The following is a 27,669-nucleotide window of genomic DNA, read 5'->3' on the forward strand; positions in this document are numbered from 1 at the left end:
AACATGTAATAAGATGGTTTTACCACCGTCCAGCCTGCCTTTGAACATACATTACATTAGTAATGTGTATAAATCAAATTATAATGACTAGAATTAGGATGACTTCACTCACCAGATGAGATGGTGTGCTTTCATATTCTTTTTCAAAAAACATATCTACTTAAGCTAACAAAATAAGGGAGTATTTGGGTCCCATATGTTTAACCAAATAATGCCTGTGTAATCAGATAACACTAAGCGTCTGTAGTCATTTAAACCTAGTGGTTCGTATCAAGACTTAAGTGGATAATGAAGAGATATTGTCTGGATCCAGTCCACCAGTCTTTCATTTATTGGTAGTAACTAAGAGAACAGGGAATAGCCAGTCCTTTGCTGTGTCCTGCATCATGTCCATTGTCCTTAATCTCAAATGACATATATAAACACGAGAATGCAAAAGGTGAGTACATTTACTTTGAGGAAGGCTAAAAAAATGCATCCTGCTCATCATTCCCAGTATCTACTGTTTTGAATCAGAACACACTGAGGAATATGTGGAGGTGTAAGAGACCTCTCTCCGCCTACTTTTCTTCAAGTTCTTCAATGGGGATCACTGGAATGGTGGTTTCATTTTGTTAACCCAATCTTCTTCCTTATTCTGTACAGCAATTCTGTGTTCTTTTCATAGTATCCCCTCTCCGCATCACAATAGCCACAGGAAAGTCTTTACATCCTGTCTGTGAGCTATAGCTGTGTACGGTGGCTTACAGTTTTCTAGGAGGTTTTGTGCTTTATGACTATATAGGTGAAAAGTGGTCTATAAGTAAAATAAATAAGTGTGCTATGTTTGTAGCACTTGAGACATTTTAGTGGTCAGACCTCAAGCTTTAGTTTCTGGAAGTCCTTGTGTTTCATCTGCAAAATTCTAACTGATACCAGTGAAAAAACTGCTCAGGACTATAGCACTACAAAGCTGTATTTTACAGAATTGTCTTAAAACTTTGAAGAGGATTAAACAGAAGTGTATGTACAGGTAGGAAGAAGGAATGAACTAAATGCACTTTTGCTGTCTTTGTACAACAAATTCATCTTGCACTGGTGGAATGATGTGAACACCATTGCCATTTCAGCTTTATTTTTAGTGTTGTTGTTGTTATCTTTAAAAGGCACAAAGTTGAATCTCTTCTGTTAAAAGCAGAAATAGGAGGTGGAACTCATTTATATAGTGGATATATAATACCACTGCAGTTTGGGGGGAGGAAAAACTGGAAGTAGCTACCAGCATCTTTGTCTGCTTCAAAGGACAAAAACAAATGTATAATTCTTAAAAGTGACCTTTTCCCTCTTCGTTTCTACTCAGATCTCTTTGAAAAGTTCAGCTTTCTTTATGGATTATCTTTCAGTGAAAGATGCTTTCATGTTGGCATGAAAGGCCAGTGCCAGCATCCTTGTAAACAGTTCTGCAGTAACAAAGCACTTTTTAAATGTGTGGTAGGAGATATTTTCTTGTTTTTCAAGGCTAGGACTTAAAAGAGTCTTGTGGAAATTGTACTAAGCGCTGGTCAAACTATCCCCATTATAGCAGGCTGAAGTGGAACTTCCACTGGTCCTTGTGCCTATGTGATACCAGCTCTGTGAGCTCCTCATCCCAGGATTCAAGATCTGTAATACTGGCTGCTAACATCTTGCCACAGCACCAGATTTTGGAAGATACAGTTGTATTGTCCTGAATAGCTCAGGGAGCAATGTTGTGCTGGTAGATAGCTGTAAGAATGATAAAGGGAGACCAGAACAGTGTGTGTGGGTGTGTGTTGGGGTCAGGATGCTCTTCAATTTTTTGACTTGGAATGAGACAAACAGAAATTGCATTGGGACAGTTTTTTCATACGTACCTTTCATAAAAGTGGTAATAATGTGCAAATGTGCAGATATACCAACTAAACTTACAGGCTCTTGAGTAACAGGAGCTTACAGCTGTGTTGGCCAAGTGTGACTTAATGTGAGCATAAAAGAAGAAAAGGACCAGCTCTATCCTAATTTACAATAGCTTGCTTTGCTGGTTGTCAAAGGGGATCCTTGTTTACCCCTACCAGACAGTCAGACTGCTGGCTTCATTCACACGTGGAATTTATTGCATTACAGTGGTATCTCGGGTTAAGAACTTAATTCGTTCTGGAGGTCCGTTCTTAACCTGAAACTGTTCTTAACCTGAGGTACCACTTTAGCTAATGGGGCCTCCCGCTGCTGCTGCACGACCGCTGCACGATTTCTGTTCTCATCCTGAAGCAAAGTTCTTAACCCGAGGTACTACTTCCGAGTTAGCAGAGTCTGTAACCTGAATCGTCTGTAACCTGAAGCATCTGTAACCTGAGGTACCACTGTAGTTTAACTGATTATAAAGCTAGTGCTTCCAGCCTGCTTTCTAAAGTTCCTTTTATGCTGTGTTTGCCTGTTCCGCCACATCTCAAATGCTTTTCTGCCATGTTGTGATAAATGTCATTCACACATGTCATTCCTCCATGCTGTCCCTCTTCCTCTACTTTCTGCCATCCTTCCAGGCTTTACCTGCTTGGCATGACTTTCTGTGCTGAAACACTGGCACACACTTCCTCATCAGACAAAGAAAAAAGTGTGAACCAGGAGTGCAGCATGCACCATTGTTACACCCCACAGCTCACCACAAAGGCGGGAAAGTTTGCCTCATGCGATTTTTCAAAGTTTCAGAAGCTGCAAGCAGATTTTTTCTGAAATCAAATATCATGGAAATAAGCACTAAACTAGTGCTATATTCCGTTAAATTCCATTAGTTTTCCGTAAGTTGCTTTTACATCAGCTGAAAGCTCAAATAAATTGCACAAAATAGCAGTTAGGGGAACAGCAATAAAACAGAATAAATTGGAGTGTGAATGCAGCCTGTGGCTATCTACCATACCATTTAAAAAAAAACCCAAGATGAAGCCAATTGTGTGTGTGTGTGTGTGTGTGTGTGTGTGTGTGTGTGTGTGTATATATATATATATATGGAAAAATTGTGATTTAATCTGAGAACACTGGAGAGAAAACAAAACTTAAATAAAAGGACAAGGGTAGCTTTTGTTCCATGTTAACCTGATCATATCACACTGCTTTAGGACAAAGTAGTTTGATTTATCATTTCTAGTGAATGGAAAGTCCTGTTCATTGTATAGCAGGATTCATTTGGCACATAGTCAACAAGTGATTAAAAACAAAACAGGGATCAATGTTCATATCCTTTGTCCCTTTTTCATAGAAGTCTTTCTTTATCTTCATCCATGTTGTAGCTTGTTCTCAATAATGTAGCCTAATTATAGGCACGTGACCGACTTGAAATCATTTCTCCCTGTTGACATTTCCTGATGCTTACTTAGGTAATCTTTCTGAACAACTCTGCAGCATTTCTTTGAGCATGTTGGCAGGAGTAGAGTGAGCAATTTTTGAAGATCCAGACAGTGCAGTATTTTCATATACTTGGCTTTGTGTAGAGCAGGCTGAGCAGTTTAGTGCTTGCAGTAGCTAACAAGGCACAAATGGCACAAGCTGCTTGTCCATTTCCCTGATCAGGCAGGCTGGAGATTGGATAAGAGCTGTTGCTTCAACAATTAAGCAGCTCAGACATGGCACTTAAGAAGGATCTGGAGACTCCACACCCTCCTGGTTCTTGATCAGGCCCTGATCTTAGCAGGTGTTTCCCATGTGCTTCTCCTCCTCCAGAGTAGCCTTGTGTGTAGCTAGATGGGTCCTGGAGCTGCTGAGTCCAAAGCTATTTACTCACCGTCTCTTCTGCTCCTATGGCCCTGGGAGAGATGCAGGAGGGAAATGTAACCAGACAGTTCCAGTCCTGGGGTTAGGATGTCCAGATCTGGGATAATTGGCAGAATGGAGATATACTGGAGGATCCTCCTACTCATCTGAGGAGACCTGAGCTTTGCTATCTGTAACTTATGTTGTGAGTTATTTGGTTGAAGAATTGTACAAACAGTTATAATTCTTGTGAAACTAGAGGCATGTATGGGTGACTGAACACCACTGGTAATCAGTGAATACTGTTCACTTTATATTCCCAAAAATAAAATGCATAAAACACTTTGGTTTTGTCATTAAGGGAAAAGAATAAAATAGAATTTACAGCACATTGGTAGGCATTTTTAAAACATTGGGCATTTTTTAAATAAAAAAACTTGCTGTTAATGATGCACACTCTGCGACTTCTGCTGGGCTGGGCTGCCAATGAATCACTCCTTCAGTGAGATATGGCAACTGCAGCAATGAAACTATGCTTTATAGGCATAATCCTAGTAAACAGTGCTTTTATTGTTCAAACATTCTTTCTTCTTTGCAGCAAAGCTCCCATGTATGTGTTGAAAGAGCCCTTGAAGTGTTGTTTTTGTGACACATTTTAATGAACCTCTTGCCCTTTTGTGTAGTTCATGTAATGCAGTTAATTTGACTGGAACAAGTGCTCCTTTTTTCTTTGCTTCTGTTTCTTCTGCTTGAGACTAGGGCATGGAATATGCTGTTCAGAAGGCAGGGGTCAGATCTACGCCCCAGTGTGTGTGGCTTAAAACGGCAGTTGTTTTCACATATAAAATTAATTACATTAAAAGGGCAAGAAAGGTGTTGTTCTTCCATGTGCAGCTGTATCTGTGCTTCTACTTTAGATACTTTGGTGGCACAGTCTTGCACTATCATGGCTAAAGAGGAATTAACTCCTGATAAATGGAGTAGATCTATCTTGGCTGCCACTAAAACTCTTTTCTTTAGGGTTTTCACATCTCCATGAGGATTGTGACTCTTGGGATGTTCTCCATTCCTTCTCTACAATGGAGCACGTTGATGTGCTGGCAGATCTGCTGCTGCTGCTTAACTTTTTGACGGAGTTGGTCTTGTGTGCATGTGGTATGGCTATACAAGCAGTGTTTTGCACTCTTCACAGAGGAGGCTTCTTTCTTTGTCTTCCCCGTAAACATGGCACAAGCGTAAATCTGTGCAGCAATGGAATCAGTTACTGGTACTTAGTGCTACATTCCATACAACCCAAGACAAACATTTAAAAACAATTCCATATATTAAAAAACAATTAAAATAGAACCAATACAGATGCAGACTGTGGGATAAGGTTCTCCAGTTAAAAGGTTTGTTGAAAGAGGAAAGGTCTTCACTAGGCGCTGAAAAGGCAACAGGGACACAGCACCTGTCTAGAATATAACAGGAGGGAATTCGGAAGGGTAGGTGGCACCACATGAGCTAGTAGGCAACTAGTTGTGCACATTGGATTGTCAAGTTGTTGTTGTTGTTGTTACCATTGTGGACAGGCCCAGAAGCTCACAATTTCTGTGAGGTGGGTCAATGTTAGTCCTACTTTTTACAGCATTCTGTATGAGGCAGTGACTTATCACCTCATTTATCCAAGATTTCATTGGAATTTGCCTTGCTGGCTCTTAGCTGTAATGTTGATTTATTTAGTGGATTATTTAGTGCAAAACAGCAGTAAAAGATATGTTGTTTCACATTCTGGCTTTTCAGTATAGTAGGCTAAAAGTCTAATCCCACCTAACCCCCGTTGAATTTAGTTGAATTTAGTAAGACTTGCTTCTGAGTAGCCTTGGTTAGAATGATGCTGTTAGTCTGTTACATACCGTAATCTAGGATAAAACAGCAGCAGTTTTCAAAATAAAAGCTCTGATTTACAAAGAGTACAACAATCCATGATATGATATAAGAAAACAGGAATTTCCAGAGTGTGAGAAAAATGGCCCTGTGAGTAAGTGTCTGTAAACAGAATGCAGCAAATTGTAAAAACAAATGTCAGGCTTAATTTTCCACCTCTTCAGCAGCTGCCCCTTTTTGGTCACACCAGTGGCTGAGACATGGAAAACATGCATTAAAAACACTGTGTTGAATAGTATTGCATATAGCAGATTGTCTTTTAAATTATAAATACAGTGGTACCTCGGGTTACATATGCTTCAGGTTACATACGCTTCAGGATACAGACTCCATTAACCCAGAAATAGTACCTTGGGTTAAGAACTTTGCTTCAGGATGAGAACAGAAATCGTGCTCCAGCAGCGCGGCAGCAGCAGCAGGAGGCTCCATTAGCTAAAGTGGTGCTTCAGGTTAAGAACAGTTTCAGGTTAAGAACGGACCTCTGGAACGAATTAAGTACTTAACCCGAGGTACCACTGTAATAAATAAATACATTAAATTATTATTATTAATTAAATATTTCTGCGGCACTTTTCTGGGAAGCACTCATTGAAAACAACAACAAAAAAATTAAAAAATCAAATGCTATGAACAGACCAGAAGAATAAAACCCATCCTGTTCCTCCAAACAAACCATAAGCCAACAAAACATAATTCATGGCAGTTAATTTTTTTTGAGCCAAAGAGGAGTGCTGCTGAGGGGGCCTTTCCACTACCATTCCATGTTTGTATTGTCACACTGTGCTGCCTTGTATTTTCTTGTCCTCACCACCATAATGAGAAAGAGAGAGAGAGAGACTATTCTGTTTGCAAAGAGGGTGAAAAATGTTACTTTTCCTCACCAACAAAGTGAAGAGAGAAGGCTGTTAGCATGGGAAGGGGATGAAACCAAAGCATTTGACTGCCAGGGAGTCTTAATTTCATGTATTTTGGGAACTCTTTCTCTACTACCACAGTTTTCATCAGTTGCTAGGTCACTGAAGAATTTTTTTAGAGCTCAAAAGCATAGCACTAAAAATAGACCTCAGGTTAAAAATTCAATGACATCATCCTTTGGGGGAGATGCATTTGTATGCTTATAGGTGGAGAGACAGTATGAAAGGCTGGATGGGAAGCTCACTTGTATAAAAGAACAAGGTATTCTTCTAAGCCAACAAGGGGATGAGCCAAAGGCTAAATGCATCCAGAAATAAATTGCTCTAGATGGAGCTGCATGATTAATGCGCAGTTACTGTAGTCATGAAATAAGAGCAGGTCTTTTGATATCTTCTTCAGAACGTCTGTTAAACCTGCTTTATTTAAAAACAAAAAAGATGTTGAGCTTCCCACAACTCTTCTGCAGGCTAGCTATCCACTAAAGTGAGGAACCAGATGGACTACAACTCCCATTAACCCTAGCAAGCATGGCCAATGGCCAAGGATGATAGGAGTTCTAGTTCAGCAACATCTGGAGGGTAAAAGGTTCTTCATCCGTGCAGTAAACCAAGACCAGCCTGGCTTTCTTCAATTTTAAACATACACACTGATCACTGTGAAACAGTCCCTAAGAAAATGTTTCTGTGTAAGTCCTGCTGAAATGAATTCTTGTGTTGTTCCCATTAGAACGTCCCAGTGGGCTGTGTCTGAATTTGGCAGGCTTCATCCTACACCAGGGGTAGCCAACACAATGCCCTCCAGATGTTGTTGGATCCCAACTCCCATTAGCCCCAGCTAGCATTGTTGTTGTTTAGTTGTTTAGTCGTGTCCGACTCTTCGTGACCCCATGGACCAGAGCACGCCAGGCACTCCTGTCTTCCACTGCCTCCCGCAGTTTGGTCAAACTCATGTTAGTAGCTTCGAGAACACTGTCCAACCATCTCGTCCTGTCGTCCCCTTCTCCTTGTGCCCTCCATCTTTCCCAGCATCAGGGTCTTTTCCAGGGAGTCTTCTCTTCTCATGAGGTGGCCAAAGTATTGGAATCTCAGCTTCAGGATCTGTCCTTCCAGTGAGCTAGCATAGCCAGTGACTAAGTCTTTAGTAAGAAATCTTACATCAGAATAAAATTAGCACTAGATGTTCTTAATGAGTGTGGGTGTGGGTGTGGGTGTGTGTATGTATTCATTTATTTAAAACCCTAAACACAAGGTTAGTGCCACAACAAAATACAGGGAAGTGTATGAACCGAATTCTGTTTTTGTTTTTAAACATTACAAATCCAATTCAAATGACATCACAGATGAATTTGCATTGGCAAAGAATTGATATACATGTTGTAGCTGGCAGGCTATGATTTTGAACAACACAATAGGTGTACAAGATGTCATTATTCCCCCTCAACTTTTGGGGCATGTGCATTCTAAAATTTTAATGGTTTATTTATTGTTACTCCTCCATGAATGTATTGTGGTTTTAAATATTTACAAACCTTATTTCAGCTCTAACAAAGATCCCCAAAGCAGTTACCAAAACAAAAGAATAAAGAAGTTTAAGATCATAACAAAAAATCCTCAGTACCAGGAAGAGATAAAATAGAATAATGTTCCAGAGATTCCAAGTTAGCTGTAAACAAATCAAATCACTAATGCAGATAATGGAAGAGATGGCATTAGCTGTATTTCTGTGCATGTGTATTTGTGGGTATATAAATATCTAATAATTAGTGTAGTCTTATTTGTATAACCCTGTTAACAGGAAGCTATTTATGCTATCTGAAATGTGGTAATACCTTCTGATTCATCTGCAAGAGATAACAAACTTCTAAGTCTCTCCAAGTTCCCTCCTAGGCAATCTGATTATAGTTCTTCTTTTGTTTTGTTTTGTTTTGATTATGCAGTCTTATGCAGTCTGATACTATATATTGTATGTTCATTGTATGATACCCGTTTTTTTTCTAGAATTGATTTTATCTTGCTGCCTTTCCCCCCTCAAATTACTGAAGTTTAAGCATGTATGCTTAAAAAATATTGAGTCATCGGGGTCGCAGGCCTCGTTTCCAAGGAAGATCTTACTTCCTTTCATTCACTTCCCCTCACCCTCGTCACCACAGCTTCCCCTTCCCTTTCTTCTTGTCTCCTCTGTGATGTGGCCACCTTCCTCTCTCCATTTTTTCTCCTGGTCCTTTTGTTGTTGCTTCTGCTTCATCATCCGAAAACATAGAGTACATATAGGGAGCAGGAAGGCTAGCAACGTGAGCTGAAGATAGTGATTGACAGCTCTTTCACCTGGCAACCTGCAAGGGGTCATAATTGGGCCCCAGGGCTGTAAGCTGCTGCTGAGTTTGAGATTCCAGAGTTGTAAAGGGAAATATTTTTTTCTCATACAACAGAAAAGGGCATTTTGTTTCCTGGTGTAAATAATTCTGCAAGTGGGAAGAGTACTGTTGTACTTGGGTCTGTTTGCAGCCCTCCCACAGACATCTGGTTGGCAATTGTGAGAAGAGAATGCTGAACTAGAAGGATGGTTGGCCTGATCCAGGATCTTATGATCCTGATCTTATGATCTTAAAAACCAGGACAAACAAGGAGGAAACAAACAGGAAGGAAGGAAGAAACTCAGATGAAAGTTTAAGAAGACATTGGATTCCACAGAAAATGATGTCAGGGGCCACATTTGTCCCCTGGGCTGCAGGTTGCCCACCTATGCAGGTTGCATAGGAAAAACCTCAGTAGCAGTTTGAAAAGCCTGAAGACAGAAGAATTGGTTTTTATATGGCATGTACTGTGCATTTACAGATCTACAGACTGAAATCTGGGCAACAAGTGTTTACTTTTAAAACACTTAGATCAAACTGAGGGTTTGAAGTTGTGAATATTTGCCCAATATCATTTGAGATCTTGCAATATAACTTCTCTTGCATGACAGCCTTGTTTATGGTGAAGAGAAGTGTGAAGGAAACTAAGAAGCAGAAAAGTTTATTCTATATTGTTATTTTAAATTAGCCCCGTTCAGCTCAGTTTTGTTTAAAAAAGTGTGTTATTATTTGTTAAGATTAGGGCAATAAATTGCCTATGGTTTTAGTATTTAATTGTTCCTTTTTTCCCTTCTTCCCTTCACAGACGTCGGTTGATTTCCCAAAGGTCTTCACTGGAGACTTTAGAAGATATTGAGGAAAATGCTCCTTTACGGAGGTAACTATAACTATACAGAATGTATGCACGTTGAAATGATTCCGTCACTGGCATGCCTTGGCAAAAGGCTCTGCCCCCTTGCTCACCAACTCCTCCGCCACTCTCCCCACATTAATCCCCTCGCTTCCCACTAAGCTACTATTAACCTCCCTTTTCATCTTCCCAACCTTATTTTTGAAGCCACTGCCCTCTTCTGCTCTGCAGCCCTGCTTTGCACCCGTTTCCACCGTCATCCCCATGTACAGGCCAGGCTTTACATGTGAACATCTAAGAATTCTGCTGGATCAGACCAGAGGCACATCTAGTCTAGCATTGTTCTCACAGTGGCGAACCAGGTGCCCACAGGAACCACATAACTAGGACTTGAGTGCGGTAGCTCTCTCTATCTTCTCTTTCTATTTCCCTTCCCCTTTGCTGTTTATTTTGACATTTGTTAGAATTTGGACCATTACAAAAACTTTAAAATTGATATTCCACCCAAGAACATGTGAAATAATTGTAGGGGCAGGGGGTGAGGGAATAGATCAGGGCTGTGCCCATCCCTACTCCTTATGTGCTTAGATCACAAGGGATTCTGTGCATGCAAGGCTGACCCAATACATTTTGTGGGTTGAGATGAAGGAAAAGATGTCCCCGCCCCACATTACACATAGTGTAGAAGTGAACTGGATTGGTTCCACAGCTTCTACCACACTAGCTTCTTCTGGAGGGGCTGACCCTCTTCTGTTTGCATATACAGTGGTACCTCAGGTTACATACGCTTCAGGTTACTGACTCCGCTAACCCAGAAATAGTACCTTGGGTTAAGAACTTTGCTTCAGGATGAGAACAGAAATCGTGCGGCAGTGGCGCGGCAGCAGCAGCGGGAGGCCCCATTAGCTAAAGTGGTGCTCCATTAGCTAAAGTGGTGCTTCAGGTTAAGAACAGTTTCACATTAAGAATGGACCTCCGGAATGAATTAAGTTCTTAACCCGAGGTACCACTGTAGATCAGGCATAGGCAAACTCGGCCCTACAGATGTTTTGGGACTACAACTCCCATCATCCCTAGCTAACAGGACCAGTGGTCAGGGATGATGGGAGTTGTAGTCCCAAAACATCTGGAGGGCCGAGTTTGCCTATGCCTGATACAGTATAGGTCCTGCCACATTGGCTTCTTTACAGGTTACAATGAACACGTATAGCAAGCTTGTAGAACTTATTCCAGACCAAGGTCCACATTTTTTCATGGGCAACCTTCCAAACGCCACATTCCACTGGAGACAAAATTGGGCACAGCCTCAGGCGAAAGTGAGCTGAGGATTAACACAGTTCAAGAACACATTCCATCCAGGCAAAAGCACTCGGGGAATGAGGCCTTGAGGGAGAAGGTGTGGCCAGGGGGAATTCTCAAGGACCAAATAGAAAGGTTTGGAGGGCTACATTTGGCCCCTTAGATTTGACGGTCTCCACCCCTGCCTGACATAACAAGGAAGTGAGACTAGCAAGCGCAATTTAAATCTGTTATGTGTGAAGAGTCCTCCTCACAGAATACAGACTCTGTTATAGAATTGTTTCAGCTTGGTCAGTTCAAAAAGAATGTAAACTTTACAAGTACTGTTTTGATCACTGATGAACGTTCAATCCACAAAGAACTTCTTGGGACTGCTGAAGTGATACACATGACAGTTTGGGGCACACCTTATATAAATACAATGTTCTTTGACAAGTCGTAGTTTTTAAGGTCTCTGTTCTGTAGCATCTGACATTTCATGCCAAATATATTCATAATGCTGTAAACATAGGTGCCTCCAGAAGGCAAATTCGTTTGTAAAGACCTCTTACAAAGTTAGCCCGCCGATGCAGTATGCTCTGTGATGCTATGTAGCCTGTTAGAATCCAAACGCTGCATGACTGACTAATAATCTGTTTACCAATTCAGGATAGTGTTGCTCTTTCATCAAAGCATTTGTGTTCACCAGGGACAGAGGATCAACTGTAGCTGGGGCTTTGATAGGAACCCAAAACAAGCTCATAACATGAGGCAGCCTTGCTCAGAGTCAAAGAACTGTTTATTTACAACCCTTTCTTTTTTAACATGATGCAAATTATTTACAAAGACAAAATAAAGAAATGAATAACTTGCCAATCTCATCCTTCTATAAGGTTAGAAAGGGACACAAGTCACAGACTCTTAAAAACTACACAAACTTTGAACTTGCTTGTGATAAAGAGAAAGTGTTTTTATCATTTGTGTTTGTCCTAGGTTTCCTATACGAAAATGAGCTAATAGAAACCATCACACTAACTGTTTGCCATCCGTGGAATTTGTTACGTTTGCCTGGCCAATGCATGCCATGCTTTCATTCATCCAAAGGGTGTTCAGATTTTTCCATTGTACTTTTTAAGATCCCTTAATACATTTTCCCCAGCTTTTTAAATTGCTTGTTTCAAACCATTCCAAAGGATTCTTGCTGTATCCAGGTGCACACCATAACCAGTAATTTCTTTTGTTTTATGAAGAAACTTAAACTAAAAAAAGCGCTCTTATTGAAATGCACTTGCAGTTGATAATGGAAGAAATGTGATATATGATATGATATGATATGATATGATATGCTATACGTGTTTTAGCAGTATAATTACCGTATTGGCCTGAATATAAGCCGCACCCGAATATAAGTCGCACCTTTAAAATTGGAGGGCGGGGGAGAGAAAAAATACCTGAATATAAGCTGCTCCATTCCTCGGTGCTCCTGGCTGCGTATTGGGCGGGGGCGGGGTGCTGCGTTGCCAGCGGCCTTTTCACTTCCTTGCTTTCTCCCTTCCCAGCCTTGGGGGAGAGGACAGGGACTACGAGTGGGGCGGGTGCCGCGCTCCTGGTGCTGTTTACCCTGCACTCCTGGCTGCACACCCTAAGGTCATGAATATAAGCCACACTTTAACTTTTCACTGTTGGAATTTGAGAAAAAAGTGAGGCTTATATTCAGGCTAATACGGTATTTAAAAAGTAACACCTCCTGTGCATTTTGCCTGTGGTATATCCCCTTGGCAAGACAGAAATTTTATAAAGTTCTCCATAGGTCAAGGCCTGAGTAATTTAGCTTATAAGTATTTACTACTGAAATCCACCCAATTCAAATGGAACAGAACCGTTTCCCCATCTCCTAAGGGGCAAAAAAATTGAACAGCAACATCCGTTGCTTCCTCTTAATGAGACTGTTCTTTTTAGACCGTATGTAACAAAGCATTCATGAGAGCATTGTGAAGTGCAGTCATAAATTATTCAAATGCAGCTATAATTGCCCAAAGAAATAAATAATGTTTAATATTTCAGATGGTTTACTCGTGGTTCTCCTTCCCGTGGACTTCTGCTCACAGTGGGGATTCCTTTAATTGGAGCCCATTGTGATTGCTGATAGGAATAGTTGGCAGCAGGAAAAGCTATGCCTGCTGAAAGTCTGTCTTCTGCTCTATTAAAGGTGCAGGAGCCCTGTCCTCTTTTCATCTGGCTAACCTGCCTAAAGCTCAAACAATGGCCCTCCATCAAATACATTGGATTTAAGATTGCTTGTCAGCGAAGGGCCTTGTGAAAATACACTTTTGAAGCTGAAAACATGCTCTCTGTGTGCTATCAGATCCCTTCACTTCCATCTCTCATTGTCTTTTTTGTGTGTGTCCGTTACATCAGTGCATTTATCCTATACACCTCTCATGTCTATCCTCCGATCCCTTCCTAGACCACCGTATCCACTTGTCACAACTCATGCACCATCTATTGCCAATCAGTCCTCAGTTAATTGTGCTTTATCCTTTGCTCTTCCTCTGTTGGGTGCCTTTGATCTTTCCCTTCCCTTTGGTCCAACACATTACCTAGATGTAACACCTTTCCCATTCTATGGTGCGTTTTGCACCACTTTCCTACAGCTTAGGTTGTGCACACATTACTGGCTTTACACCTAGGGCATTCTTTTTCTCTCTCGCAATAATCAAAGCTGGTCTTAAGGGAAATTCATCACAATGCAGTATTTTATAAGAAACAACAGGATAGATACACACTGTGGCTAATTTTGTGTATAGATCACTTCTCGAACCAGGGGTGGGAGCATACTGGATGCAGGGTAAATGGGAGTGTGTTAACAGACTTAAAAGAGGAGGAAAAAGAGGAAGCAAACATATTTTAGAGAAGACCTCCTTGCACAATCCAGTTACTTTTGTTAGCAAAATGAACTTTACCCATTATGAAGTGTTTAAAAACTGAAAAACATTTTGGTTTGCACTATTACAGAGAATTCTGATGGTTATGAAAAGACACATCATTCTTCCATTTCCCTATCTCATCTTTCCTAGGATCTGTAACAGAATCCAGGAAGTTCTGTTTTTCATTTTTAAATATATTGCTTGATTCTATTATTTTTTTAAAGCCCCTTTTGTTTCTAGACATTCTTGTTTTCATTATTGCTACAGACTCCTGAGTGGGGAGGATGGTGAACTGAATAATTTGTCTGGTCTTTCCTTCCTGCCTTTGTGTTGAGATATTTTGGCTATTCAGCAGAGAACTTAATTGGTTTCAATTACTTTATTTTTCAGATGCCGGACTCTGTCAGGCTCACCCAGACCAAAGAACTTTAAGAAGGTTCATTTCATCAAGAACATGCGACAGAATGATACAAGGAATGGAAGGTATTTTGCAGGCAAAGAGCAGTGTGCCTTTGTAGGAGACAATGATCATCTTTTACATGTGGAAATTGGATTCTGTATGCAGATCACCACATTTCCCAGTGCAAGATTCCTCTGCAAGGAAAAGCAAGACATAGCCAGAGAATTACCTCTGTATTCTGTAGTCTTCAAGCTGGGCTACATGGTAAAAAGAAATCATGTAAAAATCATTGCCCCAGGATCCGCAATGGCAAATTATCCACTGCCCAGTGGTAGTGTGTACAAGCGCTTACTGATGCAGGATTAACCCACAGTGAGAGCAGCCTCCCCATCCTGGGCTACCACTGGATGTGGGTGGGGCTGCTAGCCACACTGTATGCAGCATTGCAGGTGAGAGTTTATACACTTTGCAGTTGAAGGATAGAAGCTTTGTCCCATGGATGCTTATCTCTATACTGCCTGTAACATGGTAGCCAGACATTATCTGTCTTGCAAAGCACATTGGCAAGAGTTGAAATAAATTTCTCTTCTTGATTACACTTTTGGTATATGCTCTTATAGGTGCAGGAATTGTAAAGGGAGGCATGTTATAGGGAGATAAAATACTATGCAGGGGGCCTCACTTGGGCTTTAAAAATAGTGAGCAGGTGCCCTAGAAGCCAACTAAGGTTACATTGGGTGAACAGCAGCCGTCAAGAATCTCCAGGTATGAAAAGTACAGAATGGAGAGTGGGACCAAAGCACAATGTTGCTTGCAAGGTTCTATCCAAGAGCGGATGTCTCTTCTGGTGCTTGCTAAGCTGTTGGAAGTAGTCAGGATGAATGTAGGGGGATAGTCAGGCCAAGGAATTTCAGCAGCCTGCCTTAGGGGCTTTTGGTGGGTGAGGAGATACAGTACTTTGAGTGCTCCAAGCACCCAGTAGCTTTGGGTGCTAAAATGCCTTTGGAAAACAGAGAGCTCCTTTTTAGTAGCTAGATCCCATGTCAGCCATTAGCACTGAGAAGTGTTCCAACTTGTGGGGGGGAAAAGGTATTGTTTTTGTGTTTATGAAACTTGCCTGAGCCGTTTTGTGTTGCCGGTTTAAGAACTCTGCTTCTGCCTCAGCAGTAGGCCACACTTCTGTTCAATCCTGTTTCCCAGCATGATTAATGTTAGGGGTTAGTTCAACGTGCTTCAGATTAAGAGTACAGCACACTGCATTGTAGAAACATAGGAAGCTGCCTTATACCAGGTAAGCCTGTTTGTCTATCTAACACAATATATCCTACTCTGACTGGCAGCATTGAGACATTGAGGTCCTTCACATCTTCTGCTGCCTGAGGCTTTGCAGCAACAGTGCCAGGACTGTAGCATGAGATCTTCTGCATTCAAAGTGTGTGCTCTCCCTCTGAGACTTCCCCTAATGTTTATAGTGAGTTTTCTTTTGTTGTGTAGTATCAAAGATATTTGCCCCACTGATGTGACTGAACATGCTGTGAAATACCTTTGGGTATTTGCCTCCTTGTAGAGCTATAGGCTAACTAAATCCTTTATATGTGTGAAGTTTCAACAATGGTTTCTGTTTCATCATGAATACTTTAATTTTAAGGGAAAAGGCTGATCACTATCGGCATCTTGTTCTATATTCCGATGCTGTGCTTTGTAGGACGTTTTCCTCTTTGCTTGCAATAGGACAACACAATTAAAAGTAGAATTGCGTGGTAATGATGATTTATAATCCTCACCTGAAGGGTGAAGAGTTCATTGTAAGTGCTTCCTGATGTTCACTGCTAACGCAATTGCATGCTGAGGTTAAAGGGACATTCCTAGTAGGTTGGTATCTAACATGGCCTATTCCCTCCAGTTCTGTCTGCATTTATAGTTGGAAGCCTTGCACATTTCATGCAAAATTCATTGCGTACAGGGACTTTAGATTGCATGCTCTGAAAAGGCTGGCACGTCAGATGCTTTTGCAGACTTAATTACTGCTCTGAACTGCAGTAGTTAGTGTAAAATTTGTGTGAAAACACAGTGGAGTGAAGCCATCTGTTTGATTTGGGATCTCTTAATGCAGAAGTGGTTGTATTGTCATCTGTTCGGCAGACTCCAATTATCGTTGCATTTATGAACTCTGGACTAGAGGACCCATTTATTTCTCAACCATTTCTGGCACAGCACTGTGTTTAAAAAACAAAAACAAAACACAGCTGTCTGACCCATTAATAGTTTCCCTTGGGCTTCCTTGTCAAAGATATGTGAAGTTATGAAAGTGACAAAAAAACTGTGACAGTTGTTGGTTTTTTTCCTGGAGGTTTATGCCAATAACCAGATCAAAACACCCAAAGATACTTCTTCTCTCTCTCTCTCTCTCTCTCTCTCTCTCTCTCTCTCTCTCTCTCTCACACACACACACACACACACACACACAGTTTCTTAAATACATTATTTGTAGGACTCAAAGTAAACCATGTTTGAACAAGTGAAGTAGGGTTACCAACTTGTTTTTATTCAATTTCTTTAGCCAAATTAAGAGGACCAGCTTTCGCGTTATTAAAGCCACTCTTTCCCCTCCTGTTGTCCGTTTGAATCTCAGAATGGTGCAGAGAGAGCAAAGTAATGGTGGATATGCATTGGCTCAAGTCCCAAGCTTTTCATTCTGCACCCAGACTGCTATACATAAGGCTCTTTCCCCCTTTTGTCCCACTGGGGATATGATTAGTAGTGATCTCTCTTAAAGCACTGATAACCAAGGGTTAAGCCTCCCTTGTCCCATGTCAGTTTATGGTGCTTGGCCTGTCAGATGTTGGTAAGCGCAACATACAGTGCAGTTTATGAGTGAGAATAGATCCAGTTCGTCTGCAACAGTGCAATAGAAAGAAAAGTAGGATAGCGGAAAGCAGTTTTTGCCAAGCAAAGTTTTAAGTTTGAATTGAATTGAATTGCTGGATTTGCTACCCTCTATCATAGCCTTTACTTTATTTGTTTTCTAGAATAGTCCTTATTAGTGGCAGAAGATCCTTCTGCAGCATATTTTCAGTGCTGCCATATCGGGACTGTAGCCATGTTGGGTATGTATATTTGTTTCATACCTGTTGAGTTTCTCTGGGTAAATGTTATGTGCTACATGCATCAGGGATGTTGCAGATGACATTTCTAAAAAATGGTAAACTTAATTAAAAATGTTTGCCCATGACAGATGATCAGTATCTGCACTTCCAAAAGAAGTGAACAGGAACTGCAGTTTTTCTTCAGCATTTCAGATCTGCAGTTGACCTTATCACAACGTGGCATACTCTGAACCAAGTGAGAAGCTGCTGTATGCTATGACTAGGAATGGATTGTGTTTGAAATCAAAGCAAGTTATATTGTTATTTGTGATGTACAGAGTATAAATGATGTCTTATTTGATGTGCGACTGACCGCACTTCACACCATTTGAATTTGCTAACGATGCATTAATAGTGTGGTGTATCTGAAATAAAAGTTTTTTATAGATAGAGTTTGTACTTCAGACCAAATGCAAAACTTTAATCATACAGTGGTACCTAAGGTTAAGTACTTAATTCATTCCAGAGGTCCGTACTTAACCTGAAACTGTTCTTAACCTGAAACACCACTTTAGCTTATGGGGCCTCCTGCTGCTGCCGCGCCGCCAGAGCCCTATTTCTGTTCTCATCCTGAAGCAAAGTTCTTAACCTGAAGTACTATTTCTGGGTTAGCGGAGTCTTTAACCTGAAGCGTATGTAACCTGAAGCGTATGTAACCTGAGGTACCACTGTACTTGACTGTTCTGTCAGCTCTCAAAAACTGCTTGCTTTTTCTTTTTTTAAAAAAAATGGTTCTTGAAAGGCCTGGTGGTGTGTCATCTGCACAACCATAGCACTAGAGATGAAGGAATGTAGTGCCAATGCAGTGCCACAACTTCAAACTGGCACCAGTACAATCACGTTCCTTGGCATTGCAACACAGTGGGCTTTTACCCTTTCAAGTGGCCCAAGAGACTGAAAGTCCATGCTTTTGACACGGCCTTGCAGTATGTTCTGACAAAGCTTGATTCTGTAGACTGTACCTCAACGTTTTATTCATTTGGTACCATCTCATCTGTACTGTATGTGTTGGCATCGGTCTCAAGAGACAGTGGAAGAGTGTGCCTTTGGGAGTAAAGTCAAACCATGGTATAGTTACAGTGCCTGCTTTTGGCTTTAGAGACCAATACAGGAGAGACGTGTGTTGTTGCAGCTGGAGCAAATGAAGGCTCCCGTTGTGCTGCTACAGATGCACCATGGCGTATCTTCTCTCTATGCTCATCCCAGCGGTCATTCTTTCTCTGGTCACTGCTGTGGATGCACAACCTGACTGTCTTGTTATCTGCAAGGGATTCTCATATGGCAGGGTTAATGTTGCCAGCCTGTACTGTCCTCTACCTTCCCTTCCCTTCCCTTACCATACCACTCTCAGGAAGGGCTTCCTGAGGACAGTATATTCTTAGGCAAAGTACTGTGTCCCTCTTCCTCCTCCTTTGGGTCCAAGCTCTTCTGATGGTCTTAAAATAATAATTAATAATAATAAACAACAGCAACAACATTTCTTGTGCCAGGTATGCTTCTGGCCCCATCCATCACTAGCAGGTTTCTACCTGCAAGCTTTAAAGGTTAAAACCAACACTTTAAATTGTGTCCAGAAATTAATTAAAGGCCACTGGAGCTCTTTTAATACTGGAGAGATGCTCTCAGGGGCTTGTTTCAGATAGCATGCGCCTACTTTTTCAAATTCCTCTTCTGAAACTGGCATTTGCCTTTGTACCAGTGAGAGATTCCTCCTCCTCCTCTTTACTATATTTTTACCCCACCCATCTGACTGGGTTGCCCTAGCCACTCTGGGCAGCTTCCAACAAAATATAAAAACACAATACATTAAAAACTTCCCAATAGAGGTCTGCCTTCAGATGTCTTCTAAGAATCATGTAGATATTTATGTTCTTGACATCCGATGGGACGGCGTTTCACTGGGCACCTACTCCAAACGAATCCAGCTTCTGAGGAGGAATCTTCCTCAGGACTGCAGGAGGAGAGGAAGGAGTAAAATTTCACTCATGCTGTAGTCATCCTCTATACACAACTAACAACTATTTTTATTTTCAAAAACTGGTATGTCACATTTAAGGTCACATTTAATTTGACCCTTACACTCAGTTTCCATGAATTTGAAATGCAGACTATTATAAGACTTTATCTGCCTACCACAAGGGTGGAGAACCTTATACTGTCAAAGGATTAATCTGCTGGGGACTGCATGATGGCTGTACACAGGAACCAAAAGTGAGCAGAGCTACCCCTTTTCTTTCTATCAGCCCCTTCTCTTTCTCCTTCTTCCACCCCACCCAGCTTCCCCCCACCTACAGAAAGTTGGTGCCTCACACAGCTCTTCGGCCACGGGTTCCTTCCCCAGGTCTAATAAGCAGCCCCCCCCCCCCCATGTTTTGAACTGCATGTAAATACAGTGCATAAGATTTCAAAAAAGCATTGTGTTCTGAGGCTTCTGTTGTTGCACAGAGCATTAGCTTTTCAATTTTGTTCCCAGGTTTTAAAAAAACCTGGTTAATTTTTAATTGCGCTTTAAATTATTCACATGCTGGAGTGTTCGTCCATTGTTCTCCCTTAAAGAGAGAATGCCCCGCAGAACTCCCGCATAGGTTTTTATAGGTCTGTATCCATATTCAGATAATCCAATAAATGTTATTTTTGCTTAATGATACAACTGTGCTTGCTTCCCTGGGCAAGAGTATTCTGATTTTGTGTTCATTATTAGTGTTAGCATATACATTTTTGGCAAGAGAGTCCTGTTCTACATAATTATCATTATTTTCTTACTTGTGTTTGAGAAAGGGCGTTGAACAAACAAGATTTATATCTAGTTACATGCAAAATATATTAACCACTGGCTTCTGCTTCCCAGGGATATGAAAGCAGAAGGTGGGAGGCCATGCCATTCTGTGGCAGGAGTTTGCTTGAAAGACATAGTTGGCCTTGAAGGTGTGGAATTGGGAGCCAATGGGAAGGTAAGACTACTTATCCTACCAACATATAATCTCGTGAACCAAATGTCAAATCACATTTGTATCCTACAGTTACTATTTCTTAAGCAACAGTATTCTCTTATTTTTTAAGGAAACAGTGGCTTCTAAGCATCTGTAAAAATTCAGAACATTCAGTTCTTGAAATTCAAGTTTTAAAGTAAACAGGTTCTGTACATGAGCTTTCATGTTGTGGAGCAATAAAAAAAATCAACATTGTGTGTCTCTTTTTCTTCTTCTTAGACTGTTTCTTATACCCAGTTTCTCTTCCCAACCAATGCTTTGGGAGGACGAAGAAACACGATAGATTCCACCTCATCCTTCTCACAATTTCGCAATGCAAGCCATCGTAGCCTTTCATTGGGAAGGGCTAACAGCGCCCAAGGGAGCATGGATGGAGGTAACATTTTAGAATACATGTGCATTTGAGTCCTTGGCCTAAATGGAACTTTGGGGAATAGATTGACGTGATTGTCTTCAGCTGCATTCCACAAACCTGTGCACCCCTTCCCAAGCCCATGAGATCTAGCTATCACACAACCCCTAGGCCCCACAACAGCTGCTGACCCTTCTAATATTGTTGGAAGATTTCGTGGTAGCTCATGACTGACACTCAGGGCACCCTGGAACTGTTTAAGCTGTATCTACCAGTAGCAAGCATTTTTGGCCGTTGTTGCATGACTTATGGACTGTGCACTCTCTCAGAGTCCAGATTGGGATATCTTAGAGGCTTGCTCAATGCAGTGCAGCCATTTGTACATTAGGGCTTTCATTAACATTGTTCTATCTTCAGTAAGTCCACTTATGAACATTATATGGAAAAAATAAATATCCACTGCTGTCTATTAATGGAGCTGATTTAAAATTGATAGATTACATTATGATCATTCAGGTAGGAAGCCTGTAATCTTTATCAATGCACATCTTCTGGCTTGTTTGGTTAAGTATGTTGCTTTTTTTGCTTCAGTGCTCCTTGCCCATCCCTAGATTGCCACGGAAGACCACATAAACATTCACCTTCACTGTTTTAACTATACACTTCAGAAGCTGAATTGCCCATGCAAAGGCAGCGTTCTGCAATTCGACTGTAAGCTTGTCTTCTGTTATTTATTATTTTATGTCTCTCACATTACCTTATGCAGTTGCTTGTATGCATTGATCTTCTTCATAGGCAGTGACCTGGGAGATTATATTGAGTATAACCCTAATCTTTTGGATGATCCTCAGTGGCCATGTGGGAAGCACAAGCGGGTGCTAATATTCCCTTCATATATGGTGAGTAGTGTTTGATAATGTGACAAAATTGAACATGAACTATACACTGGCTAAAACTTTGAAGCCTTAATTTGTCTTACTTAAACTGATTGCTCTTTATATCTGCTGAGAGTAACAACTTAAGAATCCTAGTTATAAATGACAAATGATTTGCCTTTCGGGATATGAAAGCTGCTGTGGATCAATGAAAGGGCAAACGACATTATGCTACTGTATTTCACTGGCCGAAAATTAAAGGTTTGCCATTTAGTTAGTTTATTTTTTACAGTCATACCTCGGGTTGCGAACGCTGCGTGTTGCGCGTTTTTGGGTTATGGACCGCTCCGAACCTGGAAGTACTAGAACAGGTTACTTCTGGGTTTCGGCGCATGCACAGTAGCGCCAAATCGCATCACGCGGGTGCGCAGATGCGGCGCTGCAGGTTGAGAACATGCCTCCTGCACAGATCACGTTCGCAACCCGAGGTTCCACTGTATTTCTTTTTTTCCCCCCACTGTATTTTATTCAAAGAACATAACTTTTCCTACTCAGCTCCTCTCACCCACTCACTCTCTCCTTTTGATGTTAGTCTCTTTCCCACACACTTTATACATGAACACAGCATACGAAGATAAAACATGGCGCCCATTGTCACATCTAATTTGGCTCTTAAAACTACTGTATACAGTAGCAGATAGGCCTGTAGTCCTGAATAGAATACAGCTTTAATTACCACATTTCACAAGTGGGCAGAGTAAAGAGTAGCCCTTATGTCAGCATGGAACATTTTGTTCTCTCTATGTTGAGCTCCGGTGTGTAATTAAACTTTCATTAGTTGGCAGGCTTTTGTCATTAGAGCTTGGCAGCTGCAGCCCTGTAGAAATTATTGTCTCTTATGGGTGTGGACACAAACTAAGTGGAGTGAGTGAGACCAGGAAACACACACACACACACACACACACACACTCGTATTGGGGTGTGGGAGCACTGAGACATATGAGATGGTCTGAACAAGTGGTGGTGTAAATTGGCTTTTGTCCACTGCATTCAGAATAGAGCAACAGTTGGGCATTGTCTCGTCTGTTATTCTAGCCTTTTGAATAGAATTCTGTCAGCAGGATGGATGGAATTATAACGGGCCAAATGACAACTGCAGAATTTGATACAATAATAATAAATAATAATTTAATTTATATCCCGCCAATCTTTCTGGGTTTCCCCAGCCACTCTGGGCAGCTTACAACATATATAAAAACACAGCAAAGCATCAAGCGTTAAAAAACAAAATATCCTATATGAGCAGCAAATAGAAACCAACAACAACAACAACAATAATAATAATAATAATAATAATAATGTGAAAGAGACACCATGTGGTGCATTTTCACCAGCAATATCAAGAATGTAGTTTAGTCTGGAACTTGTCACTTGAGATTGTGTTCTAGGAGGGTAGACTTAACTCTTGTCTTGTGCTGGAACCACAATTTCCACTAACTGAAACTAGATACAGAAGTCATGCACTTAGAATTAAATATAATGGTGTTTCTTTGTAACTGCTGAAAGAGTACCAGGAGCTCAGTCTTTCCACATACAAATTTGGAGCTGGTTACCCCCAATTTCAGTATTTATTTGGAGTGGGGTAGGAAGAGAGTGTAATTTAGCTTTGCTATAGATTAATAATTGGGAGTCAGGAATCCTTGCTGATCTACTGCACATCACCCAGAGATGTACCAGTAGATCCCCATCTTCTGCCCACCATACTTTAGGAGGGACAGAAGAGAAGCTTGGACTGCAGTTTGGCTACATTTGAATTGCCATATTTCCCCCCTGATGGAATCTCTGTGCTTTTAAAACACCTGAACAGCAGGCAGAAATACAACAGAGGCTGCTTGCCAACAAATATTCTTCTTAAACCAGGGAACATGTTCTATAATAAATCAACACACAACCATCTGCCATAGGAATCATAGAAGCAGCAGACTTTTATTTTTTTATTATTTAAAAAAGTTGGTACAATTTCCCTTTTTTTATTTGCTGCTGTTTACAATGTGGCAACATGCAAGCAATTGGTGGAGACAGGCACTTTTCAGACTGATTAACTGTTTCAGTTTTATGTGCCTTCTTGATTATAATCCTGTATCTAGGATACTATAAGGGGTGCAAATGTGTAATATTGATTTACTGAGAACACTTAAAAAGTACAAGCTGGTGATAACTCTATTGACAAATGTCATTTGTGCTTTGTGTAGTGGCACCAAATAGTTTATTCCTGCAGTACAGTCTGGCATAAAATATTCAGTTGCCTTTTGCAGTTATCCTTTTCTTCTGGTGATGATAAAAGGAATCCCCAAGACTGTATTTAAAATTCTGTCACAGACCTTGGGCACATAAACTATTCATAATTTCCATGAAGCAGATAGCCACAACCACAGCTGCTCTACATTAACTAGGTACTCTCTTTCTCTTATCCTTTATACTACATACAGGCTTCATGGTACAGTGGTACCTCGGGTTAATTACTTAATTCGTTCCGGAGGTCCGTACTTAACCTGAAACTGTTCTTAACCTGCACCGCCGGAGCACGATTTCTGTTCTCATCCTGAAGCAAAGTTCTTAACCTGAAGCACTATTTCTGGGTTAGCGGAGTCTGTAACCTGAAGCGTATGTAACCTGAAGTGTATGTAACCCGAGGTACCACTGTACTGAATTGTGCTATCACAGTTGCACGCACGTAATTCATTCTTTCAGTTTTAAAAAGCTGCTAGCACAAACACTGATGAATGGGTTCAGTCCAAAGCAATTTAGTCATGGTGGTGCTGTGGGTTAAACCACAGAGCCTAGTACTTGCCGATCAGAAGGTTGGCAGTTCGAATTCCCGCGACGGGGTGAGCTCCCATTGCTGGTTCCCTGCTCCTGCCAACCTAGCAGTTCGAAAGCACATCAAAAAGTGCAAGTAGATAAATAGGTACCGCTCTGGTGGGAAGGTAAACGGCATTTCTGTGCGCTGCTCTGGTTCGCCAGAAGTGGCTTAGTACTGCGGGCCACATGACCTGGAAGCTGCACTCCAGCTCCCTCGGCCAATAAAGCAAGATGAGCGCCGCGACCCCAGAGTCGGTCACGACTGGACCTTTACCTTTACCTTTAAGTCCCATTGAAAACACTGGGACTTGAGATGATTATGGTTTTTCTTTTTTACATTAATTTCAATGTAAAGCACAACTGGATCCAAACTAATTGTGTTTTGACAAATGAGAGAAGGCATGACATTTGACAAATGAATCAGTTGGAGGAAGAGCTGTAGCTCAATTGTGGAGCACACAGTTTGTGTGCAGAAGTTCCACTGCCCAGTCCATGCACCTCCTGGTTGGGCTGGGGAAGACCCTTGCCTGAAAGCTAGTTAAGCTGCTGACAGTCACTGTTAACAGGACTCAGTCACAGTGCCTGACGTTTTGCAGAGTGATTTTACCAGCTATGAACCAAATCTGTAGGTCTGGTCATGAATATTTCCATCTACATTTATGGCATTTGAGTGTAGCTCAAAGCACCCATGAATGGAGCGACTTCATTTAGACCACAACTGTTGCTGCCGCATGATATTAAGTATGCAGACGTAGAAAAATATGCATGGCCAATGTTTCTTACAATAAAAAAAAAAAATCCATCCAGTAGCACCTCAGAGACCAACTAAGTTTGTTATTGGTATGAGCTTTCATGTGCATGCACACTTTTTCAGATACATCTTTTTCAGATACATCATAGCTTTGTGAAGGCTATGTATATAGCAGTTACCTTTCTTCCAATGGGTTAGTGGCTTGAGTTATATTTCTGGTCTTTTTTTCTGGCTTGGAAATTATTGTAGAAAACAAGTCTGTCTAGGGATGGATATCCGCTACTTGATTTTGCTTCAACTTCTTATATTTTTGGTTGCTGGATAACTTCCAAGAGTGATTCAGAATAGTGATTCAGAATAGTGTGGAGACTTCTTTGCAATCTAGTTATTTGTCTCAATGGTAGGCCATGGCAAAGGCTCAGACTGCAGGAGGGCAGCTCATAGTTTAGCTGTTCATTCCACCAAAGGCGATGGCAGGTCACTGCTGTGTTTGCTGTGTCTGGCTGAAGAACTGAATGCGTGCCAGGATAAATAGCTACCAGTTCCAGTGGATGCATGCCAGCTTTTCTCCCAAGTTTAAGTCCTAACAATATTTTCATGTCCTTTGCTTTTTAAGGACATGCCATATGACTTACCAAACCAACCATATTCTAAAAGGTAATATAATTTGCTGTTGCAGTTTGAGAAGCTGGAATGTAAGAGAAAGCTAGCTTTCTGCAGAGATCCACCCCCATATTAAAATACAGTTAAAATAAAATGCAATAAAATCATGTATACTTTTGTAAGTAAAATTCTGACTGTTCTGTTCTGCTCTTTTCAACGCAATATACAGGCAGAACTGGAGGGTGTTGGTAGCCTTTTCTGTCAAGCACTGAGCCCTAACAATTGATCAGAAATAACAGAATTAATATATTAAGGGAGGAAGGCCCTTCCAGTATAAAGGACGTGACACTTAGCATTCCTCTGAATCCATTAGCTTAGTAAGTACTAGTGGTATTCGTCATGGGGCACGTGCATAAAAACAACAACACACGTACACATGAATATCTGAGAGAGGGCACATCCTTGCCTGAATTGTTTCTGAACTAATTTATAAACCATTTTGGAATATTTTTGTGGATTTCCCTGTAGACTTGTGCAGCTTCTCTCTTAGCATTTACTCAAAAGAATGCTGAAAGTGTAATAGTGTAGCACTCAGACTTCTTTTTCTAAACATGTGTTGCACAAGTGTTATGCACTTCAGGGGGAAACGGAACTCTGTACTTGGACTTTGGAAGTAGATAGAAAAGGTCAGCATTCTGGCCAAACATATATTGTTCTATAAAGTGTGCTGTGTCACTCAGTGTTCCTGCTACCCAGAATTCCAAGGTGCACTTTTCAAACCATTGTTAGTTTAAATGATGCCATAGAAAAGTGTGCGAATGGTTTAGCAGTTTTTGTGGGAAGAACAGGCGAAGGCTTTACTTGAAGAAGTCAGAGGAGAGTGACCCAAAGTATATACACCTTAATACTTGCGGCTTCTACAATGGATGGAGAACTTCTGGCCTTCTAGATGTTGTTGGAGCTGTAAGTCCCATCATATCTGATCATTGGCCAAGCTTGCAGAACAATTCTGTACATGTCTACTCAAAAGTAAACTCCACTGATTCAGTGGGATTTATTCCCAGGTTAAGTGTATGTTGGAGTGTTGTCTTAATTACCAAAGAAACATAGGGCAAGAAAGGAAGTATATTCAGGAAGCAACAATTTTAGGCACATCCAGTATGTGTGCAGTTGTGCACACGTGCATCATGTTTAACCCCAGAGTGACCCAAAATGTCAGAAAAAGGAGTGGGGTGGAAGCGGAATAGGGTGTTTGCAGGTTTTTTCAGGATTGTTTCAAATATATGCAATTTTACTTAAACATGTGGTACCTTGGAACATAAATTGGGAGTTACCTGTATGTCAAGACAGTCTGTTACTATTTAAAGTCATTTCTCAATCACAACAACACTATCTTCATATCAGCTTTGGCAAAACTATGGCAGAATTTCTAATATCAACTTCCTTCACCTGCTCATCTCTCAGTATAATATATGTCATCACTTACCAAGAGTTTCCTCTGCTGTCTACATCAGACAAGGCAGTCTCTATGCAAGAGAACAAATGGATTGACTTTATAAATGGAACCACTCAGAACCAATGGGAAAATATTTCGAGCTACCTAAATGTCACTATACTTCAACAAAAATATTTTAGAGCAGAGGTTTTCAATCTTAATGAGTCCATGGCTCCCTTGATCATCTACATTCTTTCTGCGGCAC

General features: G+C 41.0%; 1 protein-coding gene across 2 annotated transcripts in view; it reads left to right on the plus strand.

Moving 5' to 3' along the window:
- Nucleotides 1-27,669, plus strand: part of CABLES1 (Cdk5 and Abl enzyme substrate 1) — a 49,505-nt gene that overhangs the window by 17,331 nt on the left and 4,505 nt on the right. Inside the window, exons 2-7 of one of the 2 annotated variants that reach the window (XM_079982716.1) lie at nt 9,741-9,812; nt 14,381-14,473; nt 17,420-17,497; nt 20,385-20,487; nt 20,746-20,902; nt 21,674-21,777. In XM_079982716.1, coding sequence (XP_079838842.1) covers nt 9,741-9,812; nt 14,381-14,473; nt 17,420-17,497; nt 20,385-20,487; nt 20,746-20,902; nt 21,674-21,777 — 607 coding nt within the window. The remainder of the gene's footprint in view (nt 1-9,740; nt 9,813-14,380; nt 14,474-17,419; nt 17,498-20,384; nt 20,488-20,745; nt 20,903-21,673; nt 21,778-27,669) is intronic. The other variant, XM_079982717.1, reaches the window with a different exon arrangement.

The sequence above is a fragment of the Podarcis cretensis genome (assembly GCF_951804945.1).
Source record: "Podarcis cretensis genome assembly, chromosome: 7".
Taxonomy (NCBI): domain Eukaryota; kingdom Metazoa; phylum Chordata; class Lepidosauria; order Squamata; family Lacertidae; genus Podarcis; species Podarcis cretensis.